This window comes from Dermacentor silvarum, chromosome 11, assembly GCF_013339745.2.
Source record: "Dermacentor silvarum isolate Dsil-2018 chromosome 11, BIME_Dsil_1.4, whole genome shotgun sequence".
NCBI classification, from domain to species: Eukaryota; Metazoa; Arthropoda; class Arachnida; order Ixodida; family Ixodidae; genus Dermacentor; species Dermacentor silvarum.
The window spans coordinates 43,458,061-43,480,238 of NC_051164.1; the positions used below are offsets into that span (position 1 = coordinate 43,458,061).

At 47.7% G+C, this 22,178-nt stretch overlaps 1 protein-coding gene across 8 annotated transcripts in view; it reads left to right on the forward strand.

Moving 5' to 3' along the window:
• The first annotated feature begins 7,525 nt into the window (after positions 1 to 7,525).
• Positions 7,526 to 22,178, forward strand: part of LOC119432880 (uncharacterized) — a 63,941-nt gene continuing 49,288 nt past the window's right edge. For 6 of the 8 annotated variants that reach the window (XR_007464483.1, XM_049659306.1, XM_049659310.1 and 3 more), the window contains exon 1: positions 7,526 to 7,699. Coding sequence is in view for 5 of the 8 variants with exons in the window: in XM_049659306.1 (XP_049515263.1) it covers positions 7,597 to 7,699 (103 nt within the window). In the remaining 3 variants the exon portion in view is untranslated. The remainder of the gene's footprint in view (positions 7,700 to 22,178) is intronic. The other 2 variants (XM_049659307.1, XR_007464482.1) reach the window with 2 other exon arrangements.

The window sequence follows — 22,178 nt, forward strand, 5'->3', positions numbered from 1 at the left end:
AACATTAACACTAAAAAACCAATGGAATGGGTTCGGATGTGGTACTAAGTGAAAGAAACGGCTAAAGTTTGAAGGTCAAAGTCGTAGTCATGAGCACGACTACGGCCTTCACCTTATGGTCTCTTAGACGTAGATAAAGGGAATCCTGAGGGCTGACACAAGCGTGTCATGTAGGTTATGAAAGAGCCGCCTATGTCTTGGTGCTCTCATGGTCGTCTCGTTAACATGGTAGGCTCCCCGCACACTGCTTCGTATAACATCGATTCCCACAGGGGGTGGGATTTCCCGGCCTTTTTTCGATGTGTTCACATATAAGGAACGTTTCTCCCCGTGTCGAGGTCTTGTTTATGTAGATTTATTGTTGTACTTGGCAGTAAAACTAATTTGTCAAACACTGCAACTGTACAGCAAAACTGGTGCCACTTGCATAATTCTATATAGTTTAGGATATTGCGACTTGCGTTATGCCAGAGGGCTTAACCGGAAGTTTTCGGGACCGGTGTGTGTAAACGTAGCAATGTTCTATGCCTTGCAAGCGCTTATAACACTTCGCCTACGGGTGAAGTGTTTTAGAGAATCATGGTATCAACACCCGAAAAGTGGGAGACATATAGGGGCCTTTCACAGCACTGTTGTTAGAGCGTCGCTATTAATGCCGGTGCTACGTGTGGCAGCTTTGTGTTCTCTGTTATAGCGCAAGTTCTCTGTCAAGCTTTTAAAGAATCGTTCGCCTCTTGTGCGATCAATGCTATGTGCTTTAAGTATGCAAGACTGTAATTCAGTGCTAACGTAATCTCTTAAAGTAAACTCTTCAATAACGGTGCATAGAGAACAGAAAAAACGGATTAAGCGCTCGGTATGAAATCTATTTAATTCTTTGTTTCTTCATTAGGGCTTTCCACGTCCACTTCCTGTTGTTGCACTTCCTGTAGAAGGTATTCATTATTCGGGGCCGATTCTTTCCGGCGAATTCTACCAACATCTCTCCTCTAGTGTTCCTAGAATCGATGCCGTAGTTGCCAATTGCTTAATCACCGGCCTGCTTTTTCTCTACTTTTGCATTGAAGTCTCTCATGACAACAGTACAATCCGTTTGCACCTTTCTCACTGCTAATTCAACATCTTCATAAAACAGTTCTATTTCTCCATCATCGTGACTGGAGGTTGGGGCGTAGGCTTGTACAACCTTCATTCTATACCTCATATTCAGCTTTATTACGACGACTACTATCCTCTCAATAATGCCGTAGAATTCATCAATGTTACCCGCTATGTCCTTTTGGATTAGGAATCCTACTTCGAATTTTCTCCTATCTGGAAGACCTCTGTAGCCGAGGTTGTGGCCATTAGTCAGCCCTGTATAAGCCTCACCAGTTATTCTCACCTCTCTAAGGCCAATGATATCCCAGGCAATACCTGATAATTCTTCAAATAGCCCTTCTAAGCTAGCCTTACTCGATAGCGTGCACGTGTTGAACGTTGCCAGTAGGGAGCCTACATGCAAGCTCTCTAGTGGCCAGGTTCAGTTTCCATTGGTGGCCAGTCGGGACCCAGAGATTCTTAGCAACTCTGCCGCGTCGCAGGTCTGACCGCCGGCTTGGTCAGGTGCTCCGCAGCCGCTGGGGACTGAGGGCCATGGGTAATTGCGGGAGTCATTAGGGAGGTAGCGGCCGAATACTGCACCAGGAAGGCCAATTCCTGTTCTGCTGAGGGAGTGACTTCGTTGAAGCTCAGTGGGCCTTCCTAATTTCGTTGCACCTTAACTAGTACAGCCCCACTAGCGCTCGGCGATTCTTTTTGCCGGTGTAAGGCGCCACTCCATGCCTGAAAATGTAGTGGGCTAGAGGAGGATTCGGGCTTACGACCTTGAGATTACTATACTACTAAAAAATGAATCGAACAGAACACTACATGTCTATGCATACAACACCAAAATCCCCCAACTTAACTGCAGAATGACCCTAAATAATTGATAATTTAAATGTCATATGTTCGCACTCTACATCCGTTATTAACGCACGTAATAGTGCCACTGAGAGCCCCGTTGACTTCACGAGTGTACTATCAGACGCGCTGTCACTTTGCTGTCAAAACTCTTGCGTGTGACTCACGCATTAAAGAAACAAAAACAAAGAAACTTGCTGAAATTACGCGTGCAGGGCTACAAGAAGATTCGCGCTTTTTATAAGTACTTCAATGCACTAAGTCAAAATCAAATGCTGCCGTCTTCTAAATACACGTGGAAGACGCACGTAGCCTTAGACATATTCTTACATAATACGCCGAAGAGAAATGAAATCTTTACTTAAACCATTACTGACAACGATCCGCGCAGCCCGTTTCTAAGGCGCGGTACTCTAGTATACGCGTGCGGGACAACCAAGGTCGATTCACGGTATATTCAAGGTCGATTCAAGGTATATCTACCTTGGAACAACCATCCGGCGATTTCTAAAATCAGCTGAAATACACTGCAGAATAACCAGTATCTAACCTGGTAAAGCGCTATTTTCAGAACTCGCGAAATCCAATAAGAAAGACTTAGTTCAACGGAAACTCACGCGAACTACCTACATATCTCTGCGAAAAACAGTATCACTGACGCTACCCTTTCTTTCGAGTGTTCAGCTGTCACGTTTTCCTGAAAGCAAACTTCAACTTAACTCGAAGATTTACCTGCCTCTACCACGATCAGAAGAGACCAACACTGCCATCTGCCTAACAGAACGTTCCTAAAACTCAAAGTTGTTCCAAAGTATCCTCAGAGAAATGAATAATGATGAATTCGACTTGCCAAACGTGCCTCGAAAGAAACCATCTCGCTCATCTCATCTCACACCAGCGCTCACTTATTTGCTGATTAGTTGCACGACTTTTTGGGACGAACCCCGTACATATTTAAGTGCTGTAATGGTTCGCGGGTGGCCTTCGCTATATATATATATGTCATCTGTAATTGGAGCCAAGGATTTAACTCACGCCCGCGTGTTGTCCAAAGGAAATTGCGTCCTCGGACCGCTGTTCCGGATGATGTTTTTCAATGTAACTTCCAGAATGCGTCGCAACCTTGCCAATTACTAAAACACATGTAAGAAGTTGGTGCAGAGAGTAAGTATTTTATCTAAACACATTTGACGCTTATGAATTTGCTTTGATAAGCTTGGATACGTAGTCAAAATCATGAAGTTTCGCACTTTTGACAGGGAGACTGCAAATTGCTTGCTCTCTTCCTTGTGGGTTTGTTTCTGCTTTTTGTTGGTTTCTTGCCTTTTGTGCTGTTGCTGCCACTGACGCTGCTGCCGTCAACCGTATTTCAAATGCGAAGCATTTCTTGGCGAAGATTTGCTACTTTGTCCGCATCTATCTATCCGCCTACGACTTTGTGCTCTCATGGTCGTTTCGTTTAACCTAGTATGTACCGAAATTGGCATACTATGACACGAGTATATTGACACGTGTACATGTCTATCTTTCACCGGTGACCGTTTTTACCCACTACTTTCTTCTTTCTGGGGTTTTACGTGCCAAAACCAGTTCTGATTATGAGGCACGGCCGTATTGGAGGGCTCCGGATTAATTTTGACCACCTGGGGTTATTTAACGTGCACTACAACGCAAGCACACGGGCTTTTTTTGCATTTCGCCTCCAACGAAATGCGGCCGCCGCAGCCGGGATTCGATCCCGCGATCTCGTGCTCAGCAGTGCAACGCCTTAGCTGACTGAGTTTTTCACCCACCAACAAATGGTCAACGTTATCGCTAGGCACAGGACGCGCGTGCATGTTTCCGAATTTTCTCGAACGATATCGATGCTTCAATCCGTTGTCTGCTGTCACCGACGCTTACGTAATCTGATAGTAGGACCGACGCGAATGGTCTAGAACTTTCTGGAAGATACGCGGGCACTAGGGAATAATCTGGAACCTTCGATGACTCATGTATAAAAGCCGACGCGTTTCCCCGCTTATCAGATTTTCGACTATCGCCTGACTGTGTTCACCGCTATCGTTGTGCTTCGAGTGTAACTTGCTTTTGTGGACACAGGTTCGCCCAATAAAGAATCAGTTTCGTCATTGACAGTTTTAGGACTGTTTGCTTCATCTTCACTACTACGTGACAATAGGACGAACATAAATGATATGTCATGACATAAATATCATGATATGCGTGTCATGTAGGTCATGAAACAGCCGCCTACGTCTTGGTGCTCTATTGGTGGTTTGGTTGACTGACTTGGTAGGTACCAAAATTGATATATATGAAAGGAGTGTATGACGACTTAAGTGATAGGTCATGACAAAAATGTCATGACATGCGTGTCATGTAGGTCATGACAATGACCCAGCAAAATGTTTAACACTCAAAAACCACTCAAATGGGTTCGGACGTGGGTACTAAGTCAAGAAAAAACTACAGGATGCTGGTAGAAGTAATAGCCGTGAGCATGACCCCGCAAAAATGACAATGACTCAGCGAAAATAATATTAATACTCAAAAGGCACTGAAATGGGTTCGGACATGGGTACGAAGGGAAGTAAACACTACAGGATGCTGGTAGAAGTCAGCGTCATGAGCATGACTCAGCAAAATGTTAACGACTCAGCGAAAAAAGTATAACAATCAAAAACCACTGAAATAGGTTCGGACGTGAGTACTAAGTTAAGGAAACACTACAAAATGCTGGTAGAAGTAATAGTCATGAGCATGACTCAGCAAAAATGACAGACTCAGCGAAATAATATTAACACTCAAAAACTACTGGAATGGATTAGGACATGGGTACTAAGTGAAGGAAACACTACAGGATGCTGGTAGAAGTCATAGTCATGACCATGACTCAGCAAAAGTGACTTACTCAGCGAAAAAATATTAACACTCAAAAGCCACTTAAATGGGTCCGGACATGGGTACTAAGTGAAGCAAATACTACAGGATGCTGGTAGAAGTCATAGTCATTACTCAGCAAAATGACAACGACTCAGCGAAAAAAGTATAGCACTCAAAAACCACTGAAATAGGTTCGGACGTGGGTACTAAGTAAAGGAAACACTACAGTATGCTGGTAGAAGTAATAGTCATGAGCATGACTCAGCCAAATGACAATGACTCAGCGAAAAAATATTAACACTCAAAAAACACTTGAATGGGTTCGGACGAGGGCGCTAAGTGAAGGGAACACTAAAGGACGATGGGAGAAATCATAGTCATGAGCATGACCAAGGCCTTCGCCTTAACGTCTCTTTGGCGTAAGTTTCAGCCTTTCTTTATATTTTTATTAACTAGGTCGCAAAATAATCACGTCATGCACCCCGATCGCTGTCTTCAGTTACTCATCTTGGATAATAGCGTCTTACGATGCTGCATCACAAAGTTTGTTATCATGGAAGTGTCTTGGTGTTAAAGGGCTGCAGGAGGATGTCCCAAAGCAAAACTATCACGTGCAAGTTGTTAAAACGGAACAAGGCAAACGAACAATATGAACAAAAATATGCAGCGAACTATAGATTCGAACATTTCAGCCAGAGGTGCACACGTATTGAGAAGAGTAGCACAAAGGCGATCGAAGGATTACAAATATTTCATTGCCTTCCGTTGGTCTGTGTGCATGCCGTAGAAGCTAACCTGTCGTCAACCGCAACCTTTCCCGCAGGGCACGATGCTGTTTCCGGTGGGCAAGCCGTACACCACCTAGGCCGAGCTGTTCGCGGATCTCGTGGCCATGAAGGATGCCGAGAAGCTGCCCTAGTTCTCCGTGAGCGACATCACGCTCGAGCAGATCTACGTCGGCCTCTCGCGGCGCCAGATCCTCTTCTCGGGCGCGAGGACGGACACGAAGTTAAGCGGCATGCCGTCAAGCATCGACAGCACCGCGGGACCCTGCGAGGGCAACAGGAAGAGGAAATAAAAATGGTCGATTTGTGAACGTCGTTCCTGTCTGTATCTGTGTTCGTTCCGTCGGTGTTCCTTCCTCGGCAATTCAGCTGTCTTCTATGCCTTCAAAATGGTCCTTATTTAGGGCTACGCCTACCATCGGGTTTGCCTGTTTAGTAGACACTAAATGCAATTATTGGGTCATGCCGAAGGGTTGGATTAGTGTCTTGTGGTTGATGTATACCCCTGTTGCATGTGCACCTTCAACTGCCGTTGAGTTGAACGGCAATCTACTTGTAGTTAGACGGGACTTCAGCGTTCACTTCAGTTAAGCGCACGCGACCACGTGATAGAGAAGCATCTGCAAATGACGAAAATTTCTGTGGTATTTTTCTGACAATAATTATTGAGTAGGTATATTTTGACAAAGTTTGCTGTTTCTTCATTTTTACTACGGAGTTTTTTTTCTTCTTTTTTTTAGGCTAACAGCCAGTTAAATAGACCGGACAATCCGAAGCCTATCCGCTGGTTGTATCTTCGGCAGTGCCCAGGTCTGTAGGGAGGTCGGTCGCCATCCCGTTGGGACCAAAGCAAGGGCCGTTGCATGTAGGCTCCCTAAGCCGCGCCCTCAGGTGATAAAGTGCATGACGCATTTTGAATAACGGCACGTGCGAGCCACTTCGTCAAGGGGTGTTTCATTCTGACTGAAAACGGGGGCGGAATTTCTGGCGCTCTCGAGGCACGTGGTTTTGTTATTGTCATGGTTGAGCGCTGAAATGCGAATATAATTATTACCTCGAATCAGGTGGAATATTCAGGGTTTTAGAGAAGTGGGGGAGGGGCGTTTTCAAATACGACTGCCTCCGTCTTTTCCATAGCAACGACTGTCTACAAATTTCCAATGAAAAGAGTAATTAACAAATCTCTGTTAGTTAGCCTTCTCCGACTTCTCGCTAGACGCCCCAGCGTCTCCTGGCACCACTGGTCGTAGAGGACGATTCGGTGTGCGCGTGTGTGCGTGAGAGTGAGAGAGAGAGCAAGTGAAACTCAGCTTCTCAGAGACATCCAAATGTGCACTAATTCGGATGACGTCGTCCGGATGTGCGTCAGCCCATCGAAAGCCCTCAGATCCGACATCTGCTAGCTGTAGCCCAGGCAATGCTGTCACCAAGAAAAAACTTTCGCAATCAAATGAAGTACCAGACATGCCACACGTTCCTTCCGGAGAAACTAGAATCTGTCACTTCACTGCTCAACATTTCTATGATGAGCAGTACAGAGCATAAAAACCCGTTTGAACACACTAAAGATGTTTTCTAACAATCAAACGTTGTACTTGATTAACTTAGGCACTATGGTAGCTTTTACTTCTACCCCCAAGAACTCAGCTTGCCCCGGAGTAAGAGAAATATGACGGAGAAGGGTCGCAGTTTTCATTCCATTCTGCATCCTTTTCTCGCTTCTTCAATAGCTTCAACGTCGCGGTCATCGTCGCTCTATGCCGGTTTCCCCCACAGACAACGAGAAAAGAACGCGATGCGAAATGGCTCGCCATAAAGTATGAGCTCAGGCTCAAACAAATCAGCTGTAGGGAATCCGGCGGTGTCCCCCCAAGCATGGCCTATCTGGCAAACGCCTGCTAGACCCACGACAAGCCAGTTTCAACGAAAATTCTGTCTTTCGCCTGGCAACTATAATCGGTGACGTCACTCGTCACGAGACCTAATGTTCAGTCTCTATCTTCGCTTCGTTGGAGCCGCTTGTCCCGGCATGGCACTGCAGTCCCAGCCCGATGTTCAGGACGTTCGCGGCTTTCCTGATTATCCAGGTAAGCTGATTTGATTTCACTCATCCGTACCGTAACAGGAACCATTTTGTTGCCGTGGTGTCGTGCCCCTAGACACTTCAGATGACGTGACGCCGTTCGAATCAGCTGGAATGTGGTTGCTCTTGAAATGCGGTTTGGCTTCCTTTAAAGAGTAAATTGATATGCGCCAAAAATAATGCGATCTATCGGACGACGCATGGCACAGGTAATATCTGCTCGGATTGTGGGAACTTTTCAGAAAGCTGATTGCAGATCGAAATTTCTGGGCCGCATTGTTCGTACTACTGTTTCTACTGTGTATCGGATTATTCGTTAACGCACATGTGGTGCGGGATTCGACGGAAATCGCTTGAATGGTTGGAATTAGGGTAGAAACGTATAAATTATGTTTTTCGCACAATTGTGGTAGTATACGGATTAAGTAGGAAATGCTTGTGTCAGAATCACTTCTTTCGATTTATTGAACGATCGAAAAGACGATTGTTTCGAGTCTTGGAAACCTGTTGGATGCATGTTAGCCAGCGTGTAAAACCGAAACGTTTTCCGGGTCGGTCTGGCTTTAGCTGTAACGGATGAAATCGATTGAAACCGGTTGATACGGGTTCATAATTAGGAATAAATAATTTTTAAATGACCTTTCTCAGCCTCACCCGCGAATTAGGTTGAGTGAGTGAAAGGTGCTTTATTTCTACCTTTGCGTGACGGTGACCGGTGTATCACTGGTGTATTTAATATTAAGCACTAAATTGAATACACTATGAGTCGAGACCTGCTGGCGTACTGCGATTTCTTTCGGAAGGCTGCAGTGCGCTACAACTGCAATTTCATGTAGTAGCACCTGTAAACTGCCTTACATCTGCGTGCGCCTTACCCGTAAAATTGAGGGACTAAAATATTAGAATTCAGCTAATGCACCAAACTGTGTAACCATCGTTGCTCACACAAAGGATGTTCTGTCTTCGAGAGCCTGCAACCGAGTTGTAACGGCGCAACCACGCAACCATCGTTATTTCGGAGGGTTGAACCTTGAGCACTTTAAAATTTTGTGTGTGTGTGTGTGTGTGTGAGTGTATTAATTGACGCGCCTAATACTTTACGGGATTTAGAATCATGTTTTACTTCGAATTCGAAATGCAGGCACCGATGTTGTTTTATTTTTTAAAAGTAATTCTGGGGCATTGCGCGCCAAAATTACGATCAGATTTTGCAGAACATTGCAGTGGTGGGACTCCGGAATAATCTTAACCATCTGTGGGTTGTTTAACGAGCACCTAAATCTAAGTACTATCGGTCGTCAAGTGAAACGCGAACAGCGCAGCACGTGTCGGAATCATAACTGAAGGTGAATTGTGCGCTGCCGAGTCATCACCAGGTGCGCAGGTCCGGTTTGACTGCACCACGCGATAACGCTCCCCCGATAGTGCGATATTTTCATTTCTGTTCTACTTATATTTTATTTGAAAGCGATAAAACAAATATCAAAGAACAGAGAAGCTAGGACCTGGCAGCATAGGGCAAGTATTATCGCACAGTGTGACAAAACACGATGTATCGAATAAGTAATTGATTAGTAAGCGAATAGTTTGTGGCAATTTATGCTCCCGATAAAGGTACGAGCGTTACTTCGTGTATTGTCCATGAGTTCGCTATGGCGGTTAATGATTCACCTTGCACTAATTACGTTATTACCTTCTTAGCGGGATCCGATCGCGGCCACGGCGGACGGATTTCGATGGTGGCGAAACGCGAAAACACCCATGTATTTATATTTAAGTGTACGTTAAAGAACTCCTGGCGGTATAAATTGTTCCGAAGTCCCTAACTAATGCGTGCCTCATAATCAGATCGTGGTTTTGGCACGTAAGAACCCCACATTTTCTTAACCTTCTTAGTTACAAGGATTACCGCACTATCTTTATATTGGAAAGTTGGAGGGAATCGTCATATAAGTCTGGAGACAGGTTCATACATTTCAAAAATGGCTTTCTAGGTCGAAAGAACTGTCGCGAAATTATTCTTTCAATTTGCCTGATTACGAACAATGGCACCGCGAAGCACGGCTCTCTGTTCAAACCATGTGTGACGTTAACGTGTGGCGTGCAATGAAGCCGCCGTCGCACTTTTCTCTTCCCGCAAGCTGATTGAAAGCTTCCTAGATAGCATGTAGATAGCATCTTGGATAGCTGTCTAGGAGGTTTTGGCTGATTGCGGTGGGTGCTTCGCGCAACTCGCGATTGAACAAATTCAGATAGCATAGTGAGTTCAGCAGCATGGTCGAGGCCTGCCGCTTTATCGCTCCGTATATGGCGAAGCTGTATGTTGTGCCGCCCTAACTACGTCACAGGGTGTTTGCACCGTGATCCTCGCTTTGTACAGTACAGTACAGCGTGTGTAATCGGGTAACCTCGTTCTGTTTACTGCGCTATACTGTTAACATATAGGACAATATATAATTCAAAGAAGCCATTGAAAAACCATGTGCCATTTCATTATGAGTTCAGTGTACCTTAAGGAAGCGAACCAGAATTACACTAACATGTTACACCTATACGTATTGATTTATACCCCTGTCACACGAGCAGATATAACCGCGGTTAAGCTTAACCATGGTTTACAGGGTTAACCGTGGTTAACGCGAGCGCCGTCTGCCATTGCTACACGGACTTGGTTAAGCAAACTGATGCAATCACGTGGTCCTCATGTGTGCAAAATATTTTGCGCGAAGTTCATTGTGTATAATAAAGAAATAATAACCAGCATGCAGATAAATGTTGCAATAAAATATACGCTCACATTTTCAATACTACAAGCCTTTAATAACTAAATAATATTGATGAACTTGGCGAGTTTCACATGAAGTCTTACAACACTGGTTGCTGTAGCCGGTTTACAGTGGCTAGTAGCCGGTTAGTAGCCTTTACGAGAGCCAGCGTATTCCATTGCGTTTCTTTTTGTTGTGCGTGGTAGTTGCGGTGTGTTAGCAGTTTGTGCGCATTATTTCCTCTGCTACAGGTTACAAGTGTCGTATGGCCAGTAGGCTTTGCTTATAATACTTCACGTCGTGTGTTTTCTGTGCTCAAGTGGTTTGTGTGTGTGATTCGAGTTTTAGCATATATTCGGGCATTCCTTGTGTTGGACCGCAGTGCGGTAAGGTGGTCTTCTCAAACGCGTATAAGTGTTGTAGCGTCGGGCCAGTTATTGCGCCTTTGGCTCATTGCAATTTCGGACGACGCTAGTGCACTCGCAATTGCCATGGCGTCCGCCATCTTGCCTGTTCGTCGGTTTGCGAGAGTAAACCGAGGTTGCCAAGCTCGGTTTGCGATAACCATGGTTAGGGGGCTAACTACGGTTACGCCTGCCGTGTAGCTAGCGGTAACTGCGGTCAGCCGTAACCGTAGTTAGCTTAACCTCGGTTAAGGCTGTCCGTGTGACAGGGGTATTAGTGTTCGGTTTCTCAAAAAATTGGTGCGTTAACTTGCACCACTCTGTCGCCCAACATGCACTGATAACATAGGTCGGTTAGCTGGAACGTGACTCCTGCTTGCGCATAACGTCCGTAGCCTACAGTTGAACCTATATATTACGAAGCCGCATTGGGGACACAGACAGCTGCGTTATAATCAGTATTCATTATAAGCACACACATTGATATTGCCGAAAACAAAAATCACCAGCCCTGCCCTTGTCGACAAAATGGGGGTAAGCGAAGCTTGTGGCAAGACGACGCTTCGCAGGCGTTCCGTTTCGTTTGCCCTAAACTCGGGGTGCGCGGCTCTTCGCTGACGTTTCGCCTGGGCTTCGAAAGCCCTCACGCTAGAATCGGCACGCTAGAATCGGATCACCAGCTTCGCTTACCCCCTTTTCTCGACCGGGGAAGGGCTGGTCTCTGGGTCCCAAGTGTGACAAGGGTACTTCAAGATCGCGTTACAGGTCCTCGAGCCCAATGTGCAATTCAGCTTGGAACATTTCTGCACTATCACCAGCATCGGCCCACTTTTCATCGTGACATCACCGCCACCACCAACCACCACCGCCGCCGACACTTGTGAGGCAATACAAGCTTCGCTTGAAAATGATCACGCCATGCGAAATAAATGCAATCGCGATGCCTCCAACGCGCCAGCAAAGGGTCTCCCGAAGATGTTTCAGACCCTGTTGAAACCACTTGCTGACAGTTGCTACTGTACGACCGTCAGTCTAACACCACGTGTGATCTCGTATTTGATCGGCAATGAGACCTACTGGTTCACGTATATTTATAGAGAACTTTTCGCGACGGCTTGATAACAGCCACTGTTGGGACGCCGTTTCTACAACCTCGACCGGCGTTACTTCTAGGTAACGTGGCATTGTCGGCAGGCTGCAGGCGTCCGGTAGACCATGGCGACCAGGGAGGGCGAGACGATTTTTAGTGCGAAACTTGCACTGTTTATTTCATGGTTGGTGAAGGATAAAAAAAAAGAAGAGAATAATGAGAAAATACATGGCGGAGCCGCTTAAATAGGCCCGCTAAAATCGTAGGCGGCATTTCGCTCACGTCAACGTCACGTGACATGTACTCAGTCCATTCGGGGATTGGCGGCTGCTCCCTCTCCCCTAGGCGACGTTGCACGTGGCTAGCGGCGACTCGAGGCTCCTGAGTTGCACAGTTCGTGGAAGGCAGCCTTTCTCACCTCCTGGGGCGCACGCACACAAAGGGACACGTAATCACTGCGGGGCGCCCGCCAGATCGAGGACCACTCGAGGCACCCACAGCAAATTAGGGATCCATCCTCCGTTTCGATTAGGCATGGTCTTCCGATAATCCTTTTTGCACGAGGTGTCACACGTCAATCGTAACACCACTCCGCCATCCGTCTGCAAATTTTCAGCACAGGTGTTCGTTAATAAAGTATACCCGGCGCGGGACACTCACCGACAGGCAAACGACCGACGCGATACAGTTATGGGCTAGGCAACCAAAGCTTAAATTTAAAAAAAAGATCACCGCCCAAGCCCTCCGTACAGATGGTTAACCAACCAAGATGAAACGTGCGGCCCGGTGTTTATCACTGGGTTAATCCGGACGGTACATTAAAGTCTTTCTCAATTATTGGTTACGTCCTTGTGTTTCTTAACGAGGTTACACACACGTTCGGCTGCATCGGAGAAAACGACGTCACTGACGGTATGGCTGCAGTCCTCCGTTGTCGCATTGCCGCTTGACATTCTTCAAAATTAAATTGCTTCAAACGTAAAACAATGAATGTCACATACCCCCTTAAGCAACGGCTCAAACCCTCGTAAATACGGCTTCCCCATTACGACGACAGAGGAGACGTGAAATTCTATGCTGAAATGACGAGGGGCAAAGGAGCCTGCTGTCGTGGTGGTGGTGGTGGTGAAAAACATTTATTAGCCATTAAATGGTTACAGGGAGGTGATTGGTTTAGGGCCCTATTGGTGCCCTCCCCTCACAGTACTAGGTTGAGCCCCTATTCCGGGTCCCCATTGGCAAGCAACCCTGCCCGTTTCCGTTGAACCAAGGCCCTTTGGGTCTTGAGGGCTTCACAGCCGAGCAGGGCCACCTCCTTGTCCTCTCTAGCGGGGTTGGGGGGATGGATTGGTTTGATTGGCATGCCCAGACTATGTGGAAGGTGTCAACCACCTCCCCACAGAAGTGACACGTGCCATCAAAGGCTGGGTTGAAATGCGTAAGCACCGCCGGGCACAGTCACAGTGCAGTGTTAGTGAGAATTTATCAGGAGGCGCTCGTCAGCGCGATCCAGTCCCTCACAAGGGGCCGCGTAGCGCCGATGCTCCTCCTTGTAGTAATCGGTGATGTCTTCGAATGAAAGGCCCAGATTGTCTGACTGGGGGTAGGCTTCCAAGGGCAGGGAGACAGCCCAGGGAGAGAGTGCGCGGGTGGACCTGATCGGCCTGGTCGTTTTTCTGGAGTCCCTCGTGACTGGGGGCCCAAATCAGGTTACGCGGAGTTGGATCTACGTATCTGCAGCTAGATAGCAATATGCGCCGGGAAAGCGGGGCGGTCCAGCCCAGCTCATAGTTCCTACAATCTCCTTGCGAGTCGGCGATGGCAACCTCCTCCGCGTGTGTGGCGCTGTAGGCTTTGAAAGTGAGCCCGTTGACTGTGTTAACGTTAACTGTGTTTGTGTTGTGCACGACTGCGGTCGTATACCACCCGCCGTGGTACGGGCCGGCAACGTCCACGTAATACACGTGTTGTTGGTGACCACAGTGTCGCTGCAACGCTTCCACGCGCGCCAGGCGACGACCGCTATGGTCTTCTCTGCACACGTGGCGGGGAAGGGGTCGGACCCGAAGGGCGCGTGTCCAGGGTTCTGGCACTCTGTCGAAGAAGACAACTAACGCGGGAACAGTGGCACGAGCGCGTTCGCGTGGTTGCGCCGAGGGGCGCCAACGAGCGAGCTGTGGAAGAAGACGACGACGTTCGATCCATTGCTGATGATGTTAATTTCTGCGTACAGGCGACGGACGGACAAATCGGCTAGCCATATACAGTTTCGCTGCAACATGTGGAGGGCGCTTAAGCTTTGCATTTAATAATGGAACGCAATAGCATTCAAAGATCTCTGACTGCTTCTCACGCTTCCCGGCAACTGCAGCTTATGTAGCTGCAATGTTCACCGGGAAACTCTGGCCACGAACGCTATGCACGAAGGCGAGCTTTCTGGTAGAAACGTACGCGGCCTCTTGCGTGGGCCGCTCTTCTGTAATTGTCTGGCACTTCTAATATTTCAGTATGAGAAGAGTTAACATAATAGGCATGCGCTGTTGGTGTTTTGTTTCATGACATTTGTTTGTGGCTGTCCGAGGAATACCTTCGTAAAGAATGTAAGAAAATTGCACCGCCCATGCACCACTCCGTACAGATGGTAAACCAGCGAAGCTGGATTGTGCAGTCCCGGTGTTTATGACTGGGTTAGGCCCGACGGTTCATTAAAGTCTTGGTCAATTATTGCTTACGTCGTTATCTATCTCGGCCGCACGAGCCGCCGGATCTCCCCGACATTGGCGCGTGCGCTCCGCATCGCGGGCCCGCTCTTCTGCCCAGGCGTAGGAGCGACGCTGACGAGATCTCTCCCGCTTTTGCTCTCGGGGGCTCATAACCACATATCAAATGTAGGTATCCGTCCATGTGATTTTGTTCCCTTTATTGTCCCTGGCTCGTACCCGCATATCCAATGCGCGTATATGCCACACATGATTTTATTATCGTTAATCGTGACGTAACTGACGAACATGTGATCTTGTTATTGTCATGACCTATCAGTCATGTTAGCCATAATATTCGTACCATTCCATGCCAATTTTGGTATTAACCAACGGAACGAGACGCAAGGTTTTGATAGGTTTATTTCCGCAGCTGGGGTTTCTGTGGCCGACCAAGAGTTTTTCAGCTAGGTATACAGGGTTTTTTTGTTTTTTAGCTGCACGAAATTTTCAAAATTAGAAAAATATATATCTTGTTCACGTTATCTTTACCATTCGGCTGCACCGATTGGCGGCCTCTAGATACAGAGCAATTTCCGCACTTACGTGCGTAATTAGCAAAGTTACGCTAAATAAATTTCTAATTATCAACAATAGGTGACTACAGCAAATGAGTACTTTGGGGCCCGTCCTCGACACTACCTATCCCAAAGATCAAATTTTCAATAGCGGAGCTCATGTGAGAGCTAAGCGACCAATTAGTTCCCCCTGGCAGGCTCCTTGAAACCGAAAATGGCCGCAAAAAGAGCGTCGTTGTCGTCGATGTCGCCGCCCCCCTGCCTTTCGTCACTTCTCCGAGGTAGGCGCCGGTCCGGCCCGCGAGCAGCTCGCGTTATCGCCTTGCTATCTGCGGCGTTCGCCGTCGACGCTACAGACTGATATGACGTCGTGCCTGTAGTATCTAAAAGCCCAAGGAGCGGGGTTCGCGCTACAGCGCAACGTGGCGCCCGACGGAATGACGAAGTAAATTTGGCGGCCCGCCGGCATTGAAACGCCGAAAACAGCAAGGAGATAACGCAAGCTGCTCGTTGGGCCGGACCAGCGGTGACGTTGGAGACGTGACGAAAGGCTGAGGGGTGGCGACATCGACGATACAGACGCTCTTTTTGCGGCCAGTTTCAGTTTTAAGCTGCTGCCAAGGGTAATTGTTTGCGTAGCTCCCACATGAACTCCGCTATTCAAAATTTGATCGTTGGGCTAGGTAGTGTCGCGGACGGGCCCCAAAGTACTCATTTGCTATAGCCACCTACTGTTTATAATTAGAAAGTTATTAAGCGTAACTTTGCTAATTACGCACGTACGTGCGGAAATTGCTCTGTATCTAGAGGCCGCCAATACGTACACTCGCATGGTAAACATAACGTGACCAAAATTTACATTTTTCTGATTTTAAAAATTTGGTGCAGATAAAAAAATAACACCCTGTATACAGCTTTCCTACAAAAACTGTGAGCAACTTTAATTTAGAAGTACTTTAGCGGCGTATAGAATGTTTTTCGCGCACAGGACGCCAACGCCTGCTACGGCGCCGGACGCCGGACGATGTCACCGGATTTTCTGCGAACGCTGCGCTTAATGCTGCCGCGTCATAAAGGCAGATATGCCGCAAGAGCAATTTTACGGCAACGCAGCACAGAGTGCGAAGAACCGAGAATTGCAAAGGCAAATATTTCAAATGTATTTCAGTGGCGTTTTAGAATAATACAAAACCTAATACAAAACAGTAGAATAGAATTGTTTTTTCTCACACATAGTTCAGAATTATGAGTGAGGTGCGCGCTAAGTACTATTCACTTAATTTTCTTGTAGTCGCAGTCTCACTTGCCGGCCCTTTCTTTCCGCTTCGCCGCGAGAACGCCCCCAAGTTCGGCCGACAGCTTTCCCCGTCACTGTCTACGGGCGCGCGGTGGCCGGGTCTCGCCGGAACTCGGCATGGTCGAGCTTGACCCGAAGTGACTGGAACGGTGCCGCCATTCCGGCCAATCAGCGACGCACGGCACCGTCGTTGCCGCGGAGGCGATCCCGTGCCAGCGTTCCTCTACGGCGCGGCTGCTGGAGGCAACGCAGTAACACAGCCGCCGACTTTTCGCCTTCCCCACTCCGCGCATCACCGTCGGTCGAGACCCGGAACTGGTTAGAGCCTCGGCTCTCGACTGTCACTGTACCTGGGCGACAGGAGCTGCCGGAGGAGTAGAACTAGTAGAACCACGAGCGACGCCGATGCTTCGGGATCCCGGTGACGGTGGGCAGGCGGCGTCGCTCGGGGATGACCAGGTCCTCTGCTTCCGGCAAGCAACCTCGTTTGGCGGTTCTTCGACGGTGGTTGGAGCGTCGGCGTCGGTCGGCGGGACTTGTTCTGTAGCTCCTCTCGTATTCTGCGTGGTCTTCGTAGGCGGAAACCTCGGCAGACGCTGAAATCGCACCCAAAGCGCATATAGCGGCCCCAGTTGGTTTCGGTGTCGGCGACGTCTTCGCAAGTAGGCGCTGTCGTTCGTTCCTGGCGTTCGCTTGTCGTCGGGCGCCGGTTGTGATGCTCCGGAGCCGTCATCCAGGCGGTGGCAGCCGGCTGCCGATTAGACCGCACCGGTCCTCTCTGGCGGGTGGCGTCTCCCTAGCTGGTAGTCCGCCTGGTGGCGGAGAGAATTATTTTCCTGCCGGCGTCCGAGTGCGGTCGTGCTTGTTGTGTTCTTGAGACGTCCGTCGTCGACCGCTTCTCTTCTCGGAGGTCGCTCAGAGCGCAGGTCGTTGGCAACTGGAAATGGAACGGCTGTCGACGTGCCTCGTGTTCGCGTGCCAACGAGGCCTCCCGCACGTGTGCGTGCATACGCGCCACACCGGCAAGCACTTCTCATTTTCTTTTAATGCGTAGAATTCATTGGATAGATGCCCGGGCTTGTTTCCTACCCAGACAAAACTCTGATTGCCTTGCTAATAAAGTTTATCTATCAATCAATCTATCTATCTATCTATCTATCTATCTATCTATCTATCTATCTATCTATCTATCTATCTATCTATCTATAGTTGCATTTGTCCTGATGTTTCGTGTCCCCCCCCCCCAAAAAAAAAAAAAACGTGTCGCGATTTCGCCTTCAATAAGGGAATTTCTGTGTATACACAAACTTATGTACGCTTACCACCACCTTCTTGTGGGCGCACGAACCTCCGACGCGATACTTTGCCAGAAAGCTGCCAGTTGCCGACAACACGCGCGCCCAAGAATTTCATGCAATAACTCTAGGAAACTATGCTTACAATTTTCTGGACACGCAACCGGCGCACTCGAGATCGGGGGACCTGCATCCCATCATAGGCCCAAAAATACCCATTGCTGGGTGACTTCATTGCTTGTATTACTTTGAATATGAAAGTTCTGTGACTATGCCACGCAGTAACAAATTACTCAGTGACGAGGAACGGAGACGTCAGAATGCGGCGCGGAAGCGTATACGAAACGAAGCCCTTAGAGCGGCGCAGAGAACGTGGGCGACCAATTTCGTGGTCAAGGTATGTGCAGAAATCGCAAGCAAAAGATTACACTGAAAAATCTCGTGTGGGAGTTATCTAAATGACGTGTAAGCATTTGCAACTAATCACCGGCTGTATTGTCGTCGTATGCTACTGTATTTGGCATAAGTGCGAGAAACACCGCGAAAGAATCGTGAAACGGAGAAGTGTTGTTGCGTTCCCGAAATGTTAACGGAGACCAGCATGAGACGACGAGGAAGAGGCGAGTACCTAGTACCTAGTAGTAAGAGGCAACAACAACAACCTAGTACCTAGTAGTAACCTAGTAAGCTGTCGTAGTAACAGACTCTCGGTCGGTATGTGCATGGCTTTCCTGGGCAACGAATACAACTATCTTAAATGTGTTTCAAAATTTAGTCCCTACAACGTTACAAAAAATTAATTTCTTCCGGGTTCCTGGACACTGCGGCTTATACCTAAACGAAATGGCAGATTTATTAGCCAGAACATCTTTAAATGAACCTGTTATTTATATTTTACCGGGTACAGCTTACGTCACTGCATCGAGATTCAGAACGTTTTGCCTACGAAATGATTTAAGCAAATTATCGCTTATTCCATCTACATACTTTCAGCATCTCGATTTTGACTGGAATAATCAGTGGTGTCCTTCTCGACAGTTATAAGTTGCATACTCCAAATTACGCGGTCGCATCCCGGAATTGAATTTCTATTTACATAGAGCTCGTCTGACGACGTCCCCTCTGTGCCACAATTTTAAAGATATTGAAACAATAGACCACTATTTTTTACCATGCCGACGGTATTAGAACCAGAGAAAGATATTACTCGTAGCTCCACTCTGCACAATTGGATTAAAATAAAGTACACCAGTATTATTAACATTTGGGGGCTCCACCCTTGCCCATTGTCACAGTAACGTTTGTTGCGCAGTGTTTGAATTTTTAACTGAAACAAGCCGATTACCCTGTTAATTATTGTAACTTTATTCTACCTATCAAATCATTATCATTTCACTGAAATTTGTTTCTCCAATTTCGTTAGTAACATTGTATTTATTCTGACCTTGATTGTAACCTCTTTTAAAGTTCACCCTTCAGTTAGTCTGACAGCTCGTTGGCACACTAGTCTAGTTATACCAAATCTTTGTTTTTGCTTTTGCTCTCTTTTATTTTGCATTTCTGATTTTCAAAAAGAATTTTTTTAGCTACCTACTGCCGCCCGATTCTTGGCCTATCCCCCTGAGTGGGTGCGAGCCATGATAAAGGATCATCATCATCATTGTAGCAATGTCCACTCATGTTATATGATGGTGCGTTTGGATTATGGCGCTGCTTCGTGGACTATGAGCACTGGCCGATGCGTGCTGTAGTACGTGACGTAATTTAACATTGTCACGTTTAGTAGACCTCGTACGTAGACGTGTTTGATGACGCTACCTCCTCTCGATTCGAACATTATCAACCGTGAGGAACCGTACTCTGGTGACACGGCTACGCGAGCCCTATCTTGAAAGCGATCTGCGATGCGGACAGAGTGCGCTGAGTGCTGATTCGTGTGCGCTGTGTTCTCGCCTCTTAGTTCGCGTTGAAGCGAGAGGCAGCGCGAAGGTCAATGCGCTCGCTGCTGCGGGGCCTATCTTGAAAGCGATCGTCTTACGTGACGAACCGTCGTACGTGACGGTAGGCACGCAAAAACAGAGAGAAGCTTTTGAAAAGGACGCGTTGGAACGCAGGCGAGCGCGTGGAAAGCCGAATCAAGCCAGAAAAATAAAGAAACAGACTAGTACATATATTTCCTTCATTAAACAAACACAAAGTTGGTGTTAAAACCAGTTTATATTTACTGGGGAGATCGTCTTAGAGCGCGTGGTATTCTTTGCAGTTGCTTATACAGTCTTGGTTTCAAGGGTAGCGTATAAACCCTCTACTCCAACCCTGTAAAAAAGTTCTAAAGGGAATAATTGCAGTTTGACCATGGCTGTCTTATTTTTTTAGAGTGCAGTTGAAAGCCGGCGCTCAACATGTGTGTTGTTAAAGTCTTGTTCCTCTCTTACAACGTTAACTGCTCAAATAACGTCTACTTCCATTGTAACCCACGCGCTCGCTGGTTCGAAAACGTGTTAAGGTGGGGAAATGGCGCATTTTCGCCCACAAGGTGAAGCATAGATTGTGATAACAAATTAGTAGAGAACTATATGAACTAACGATAGTAGTTCTATCGGCCCTATAAACTGTAAACATTCGCTCACCAACTGAACTAACAAGTGTAACTCGTGCACAGGTAAACATGAACACATCTCTCTCAATGACTGCGGAAGCTCGCTGTCAAAACGCTGGAGTGAGGAGGAACTTCAGCAGCAGTGAGCGAATTGACCTTAGTTCCGTCTCTCGCTTCAACGCGAGCTAAACGTCGAAAACACAGCCCATACGAAACTACCGGCCCAAGTTGCACTTTGTCCACATCGCAAATCACTTTGAAGTTGAGGAGCGCGCGGGTACGCACTTTTCATACAGATCGCAGATCGCTTTCAAGATACGGCGCCCGCGCGGCCACCGCCGGAGTAAAACTTCCCCGTGCCTCGCGCGCGCCAGAAGTGCGCTTCCGCCCCGCCTTTCTCCCTCGCGCGCGCAAAATTGAGCCGCATTCGTCGGCTGACCCTCGCAAGCTTACGCTCGCACATACAGAGTACGGCGCGCGGCGGCAATGGTACCATGCTTGCACTTTATGCGGAACCTCACAGCGGCATCCACGACCACGTCTACGACCACAACCACGGCAGAAATGTGCTTCGAGTGTCCATATAATTGCTGTTGCAATAAAAAGCCTATCTCATCATTATCAAGCTTATCCACAACGGCGTCTTAACGTGCTAGCTAGAATTCAACAGAACACTAAACGCGATTACATATTCCAAGCTTGCAGCGTTACCAGTTGAAACTGTTAGTTTATTTAGTGCCCTGGCAAGCTGACGCTCTTAACCAACTATCTTTATGGTGGTACTCTGTAGGACAACGTAAAGAATGTTTAATATGGTTGTCGCAAACGGCATTCTGCAAGGCCAGATCGTCTCTGAACGCTAGCATCGGTATGAAATGACGCCGTACTGGCCACACAATGTGTGCTTCCGCTCGGTAAAATATTGAAGCGTTAGCTACACTGGCCTAGCCAAGCCCGTATCGCGCGGCACATCAAGGGCCGTGCTGCGCATGCGCAAGGATCAGTGATGTCACACGGCTTGCACACCGGAGCCACCGGAGCCGGCACCTCTCGCGCACTCCGCCGCCGCCGCGCGCGGCTCACCGGCGCCGGTCTGCGCATTCCAGAGGAGTGACGTCGTAGCCGTGGTAGACGCACTGGCGCCGGCGCGCGCTCGCTGTGCAGTCGCCGTCTGACACTGCGCTGGAGCCTCTGCGCTTCTGACTGGCGTTTGCCAGTGTGGTATAGCCATGAAGAAGGAGAGCGCAAATGCTGCTCAACAGCGCAGAAGAACGGAGAAGCTTGACTCATCGGATTCCGAAGTAGTTGCCTGGCAATTAGCGGTTGAGCGTAGGAGGAATGAACAGAAGAAGGCTATATACATGTGCCACATAATACGTACACCGCGTGTGTGTCATTGGAGCAGCAGTAAGCATGACAATCAAGCTAATCCTTGACAATCTAGACAACCAGGAAAGCTAAGAATAATCAGCTGAACCTTTGCTAACGCTACGTATATCCTGGCATAGCTGAGCTAAGCCACTGCAACTTTTTTTATAGGTGACGCCCTGTAATGTTTTATTACCTAACTGTGAACAAAATAAAGCGAATCCAGCTGCGAGCGCGTGCGTAACTGCGTTGTTGTGTCATTTAGCACGGTGATCTGCTGGGGCATGCCATTATTCTAAATTCAGGACCGGCTTTGCTGTTTCTAATGAAAACGTGTCGTGAAATCACTTCCAGAGTTCGGCACCAGCCGGTCATCGAGAATATAAAT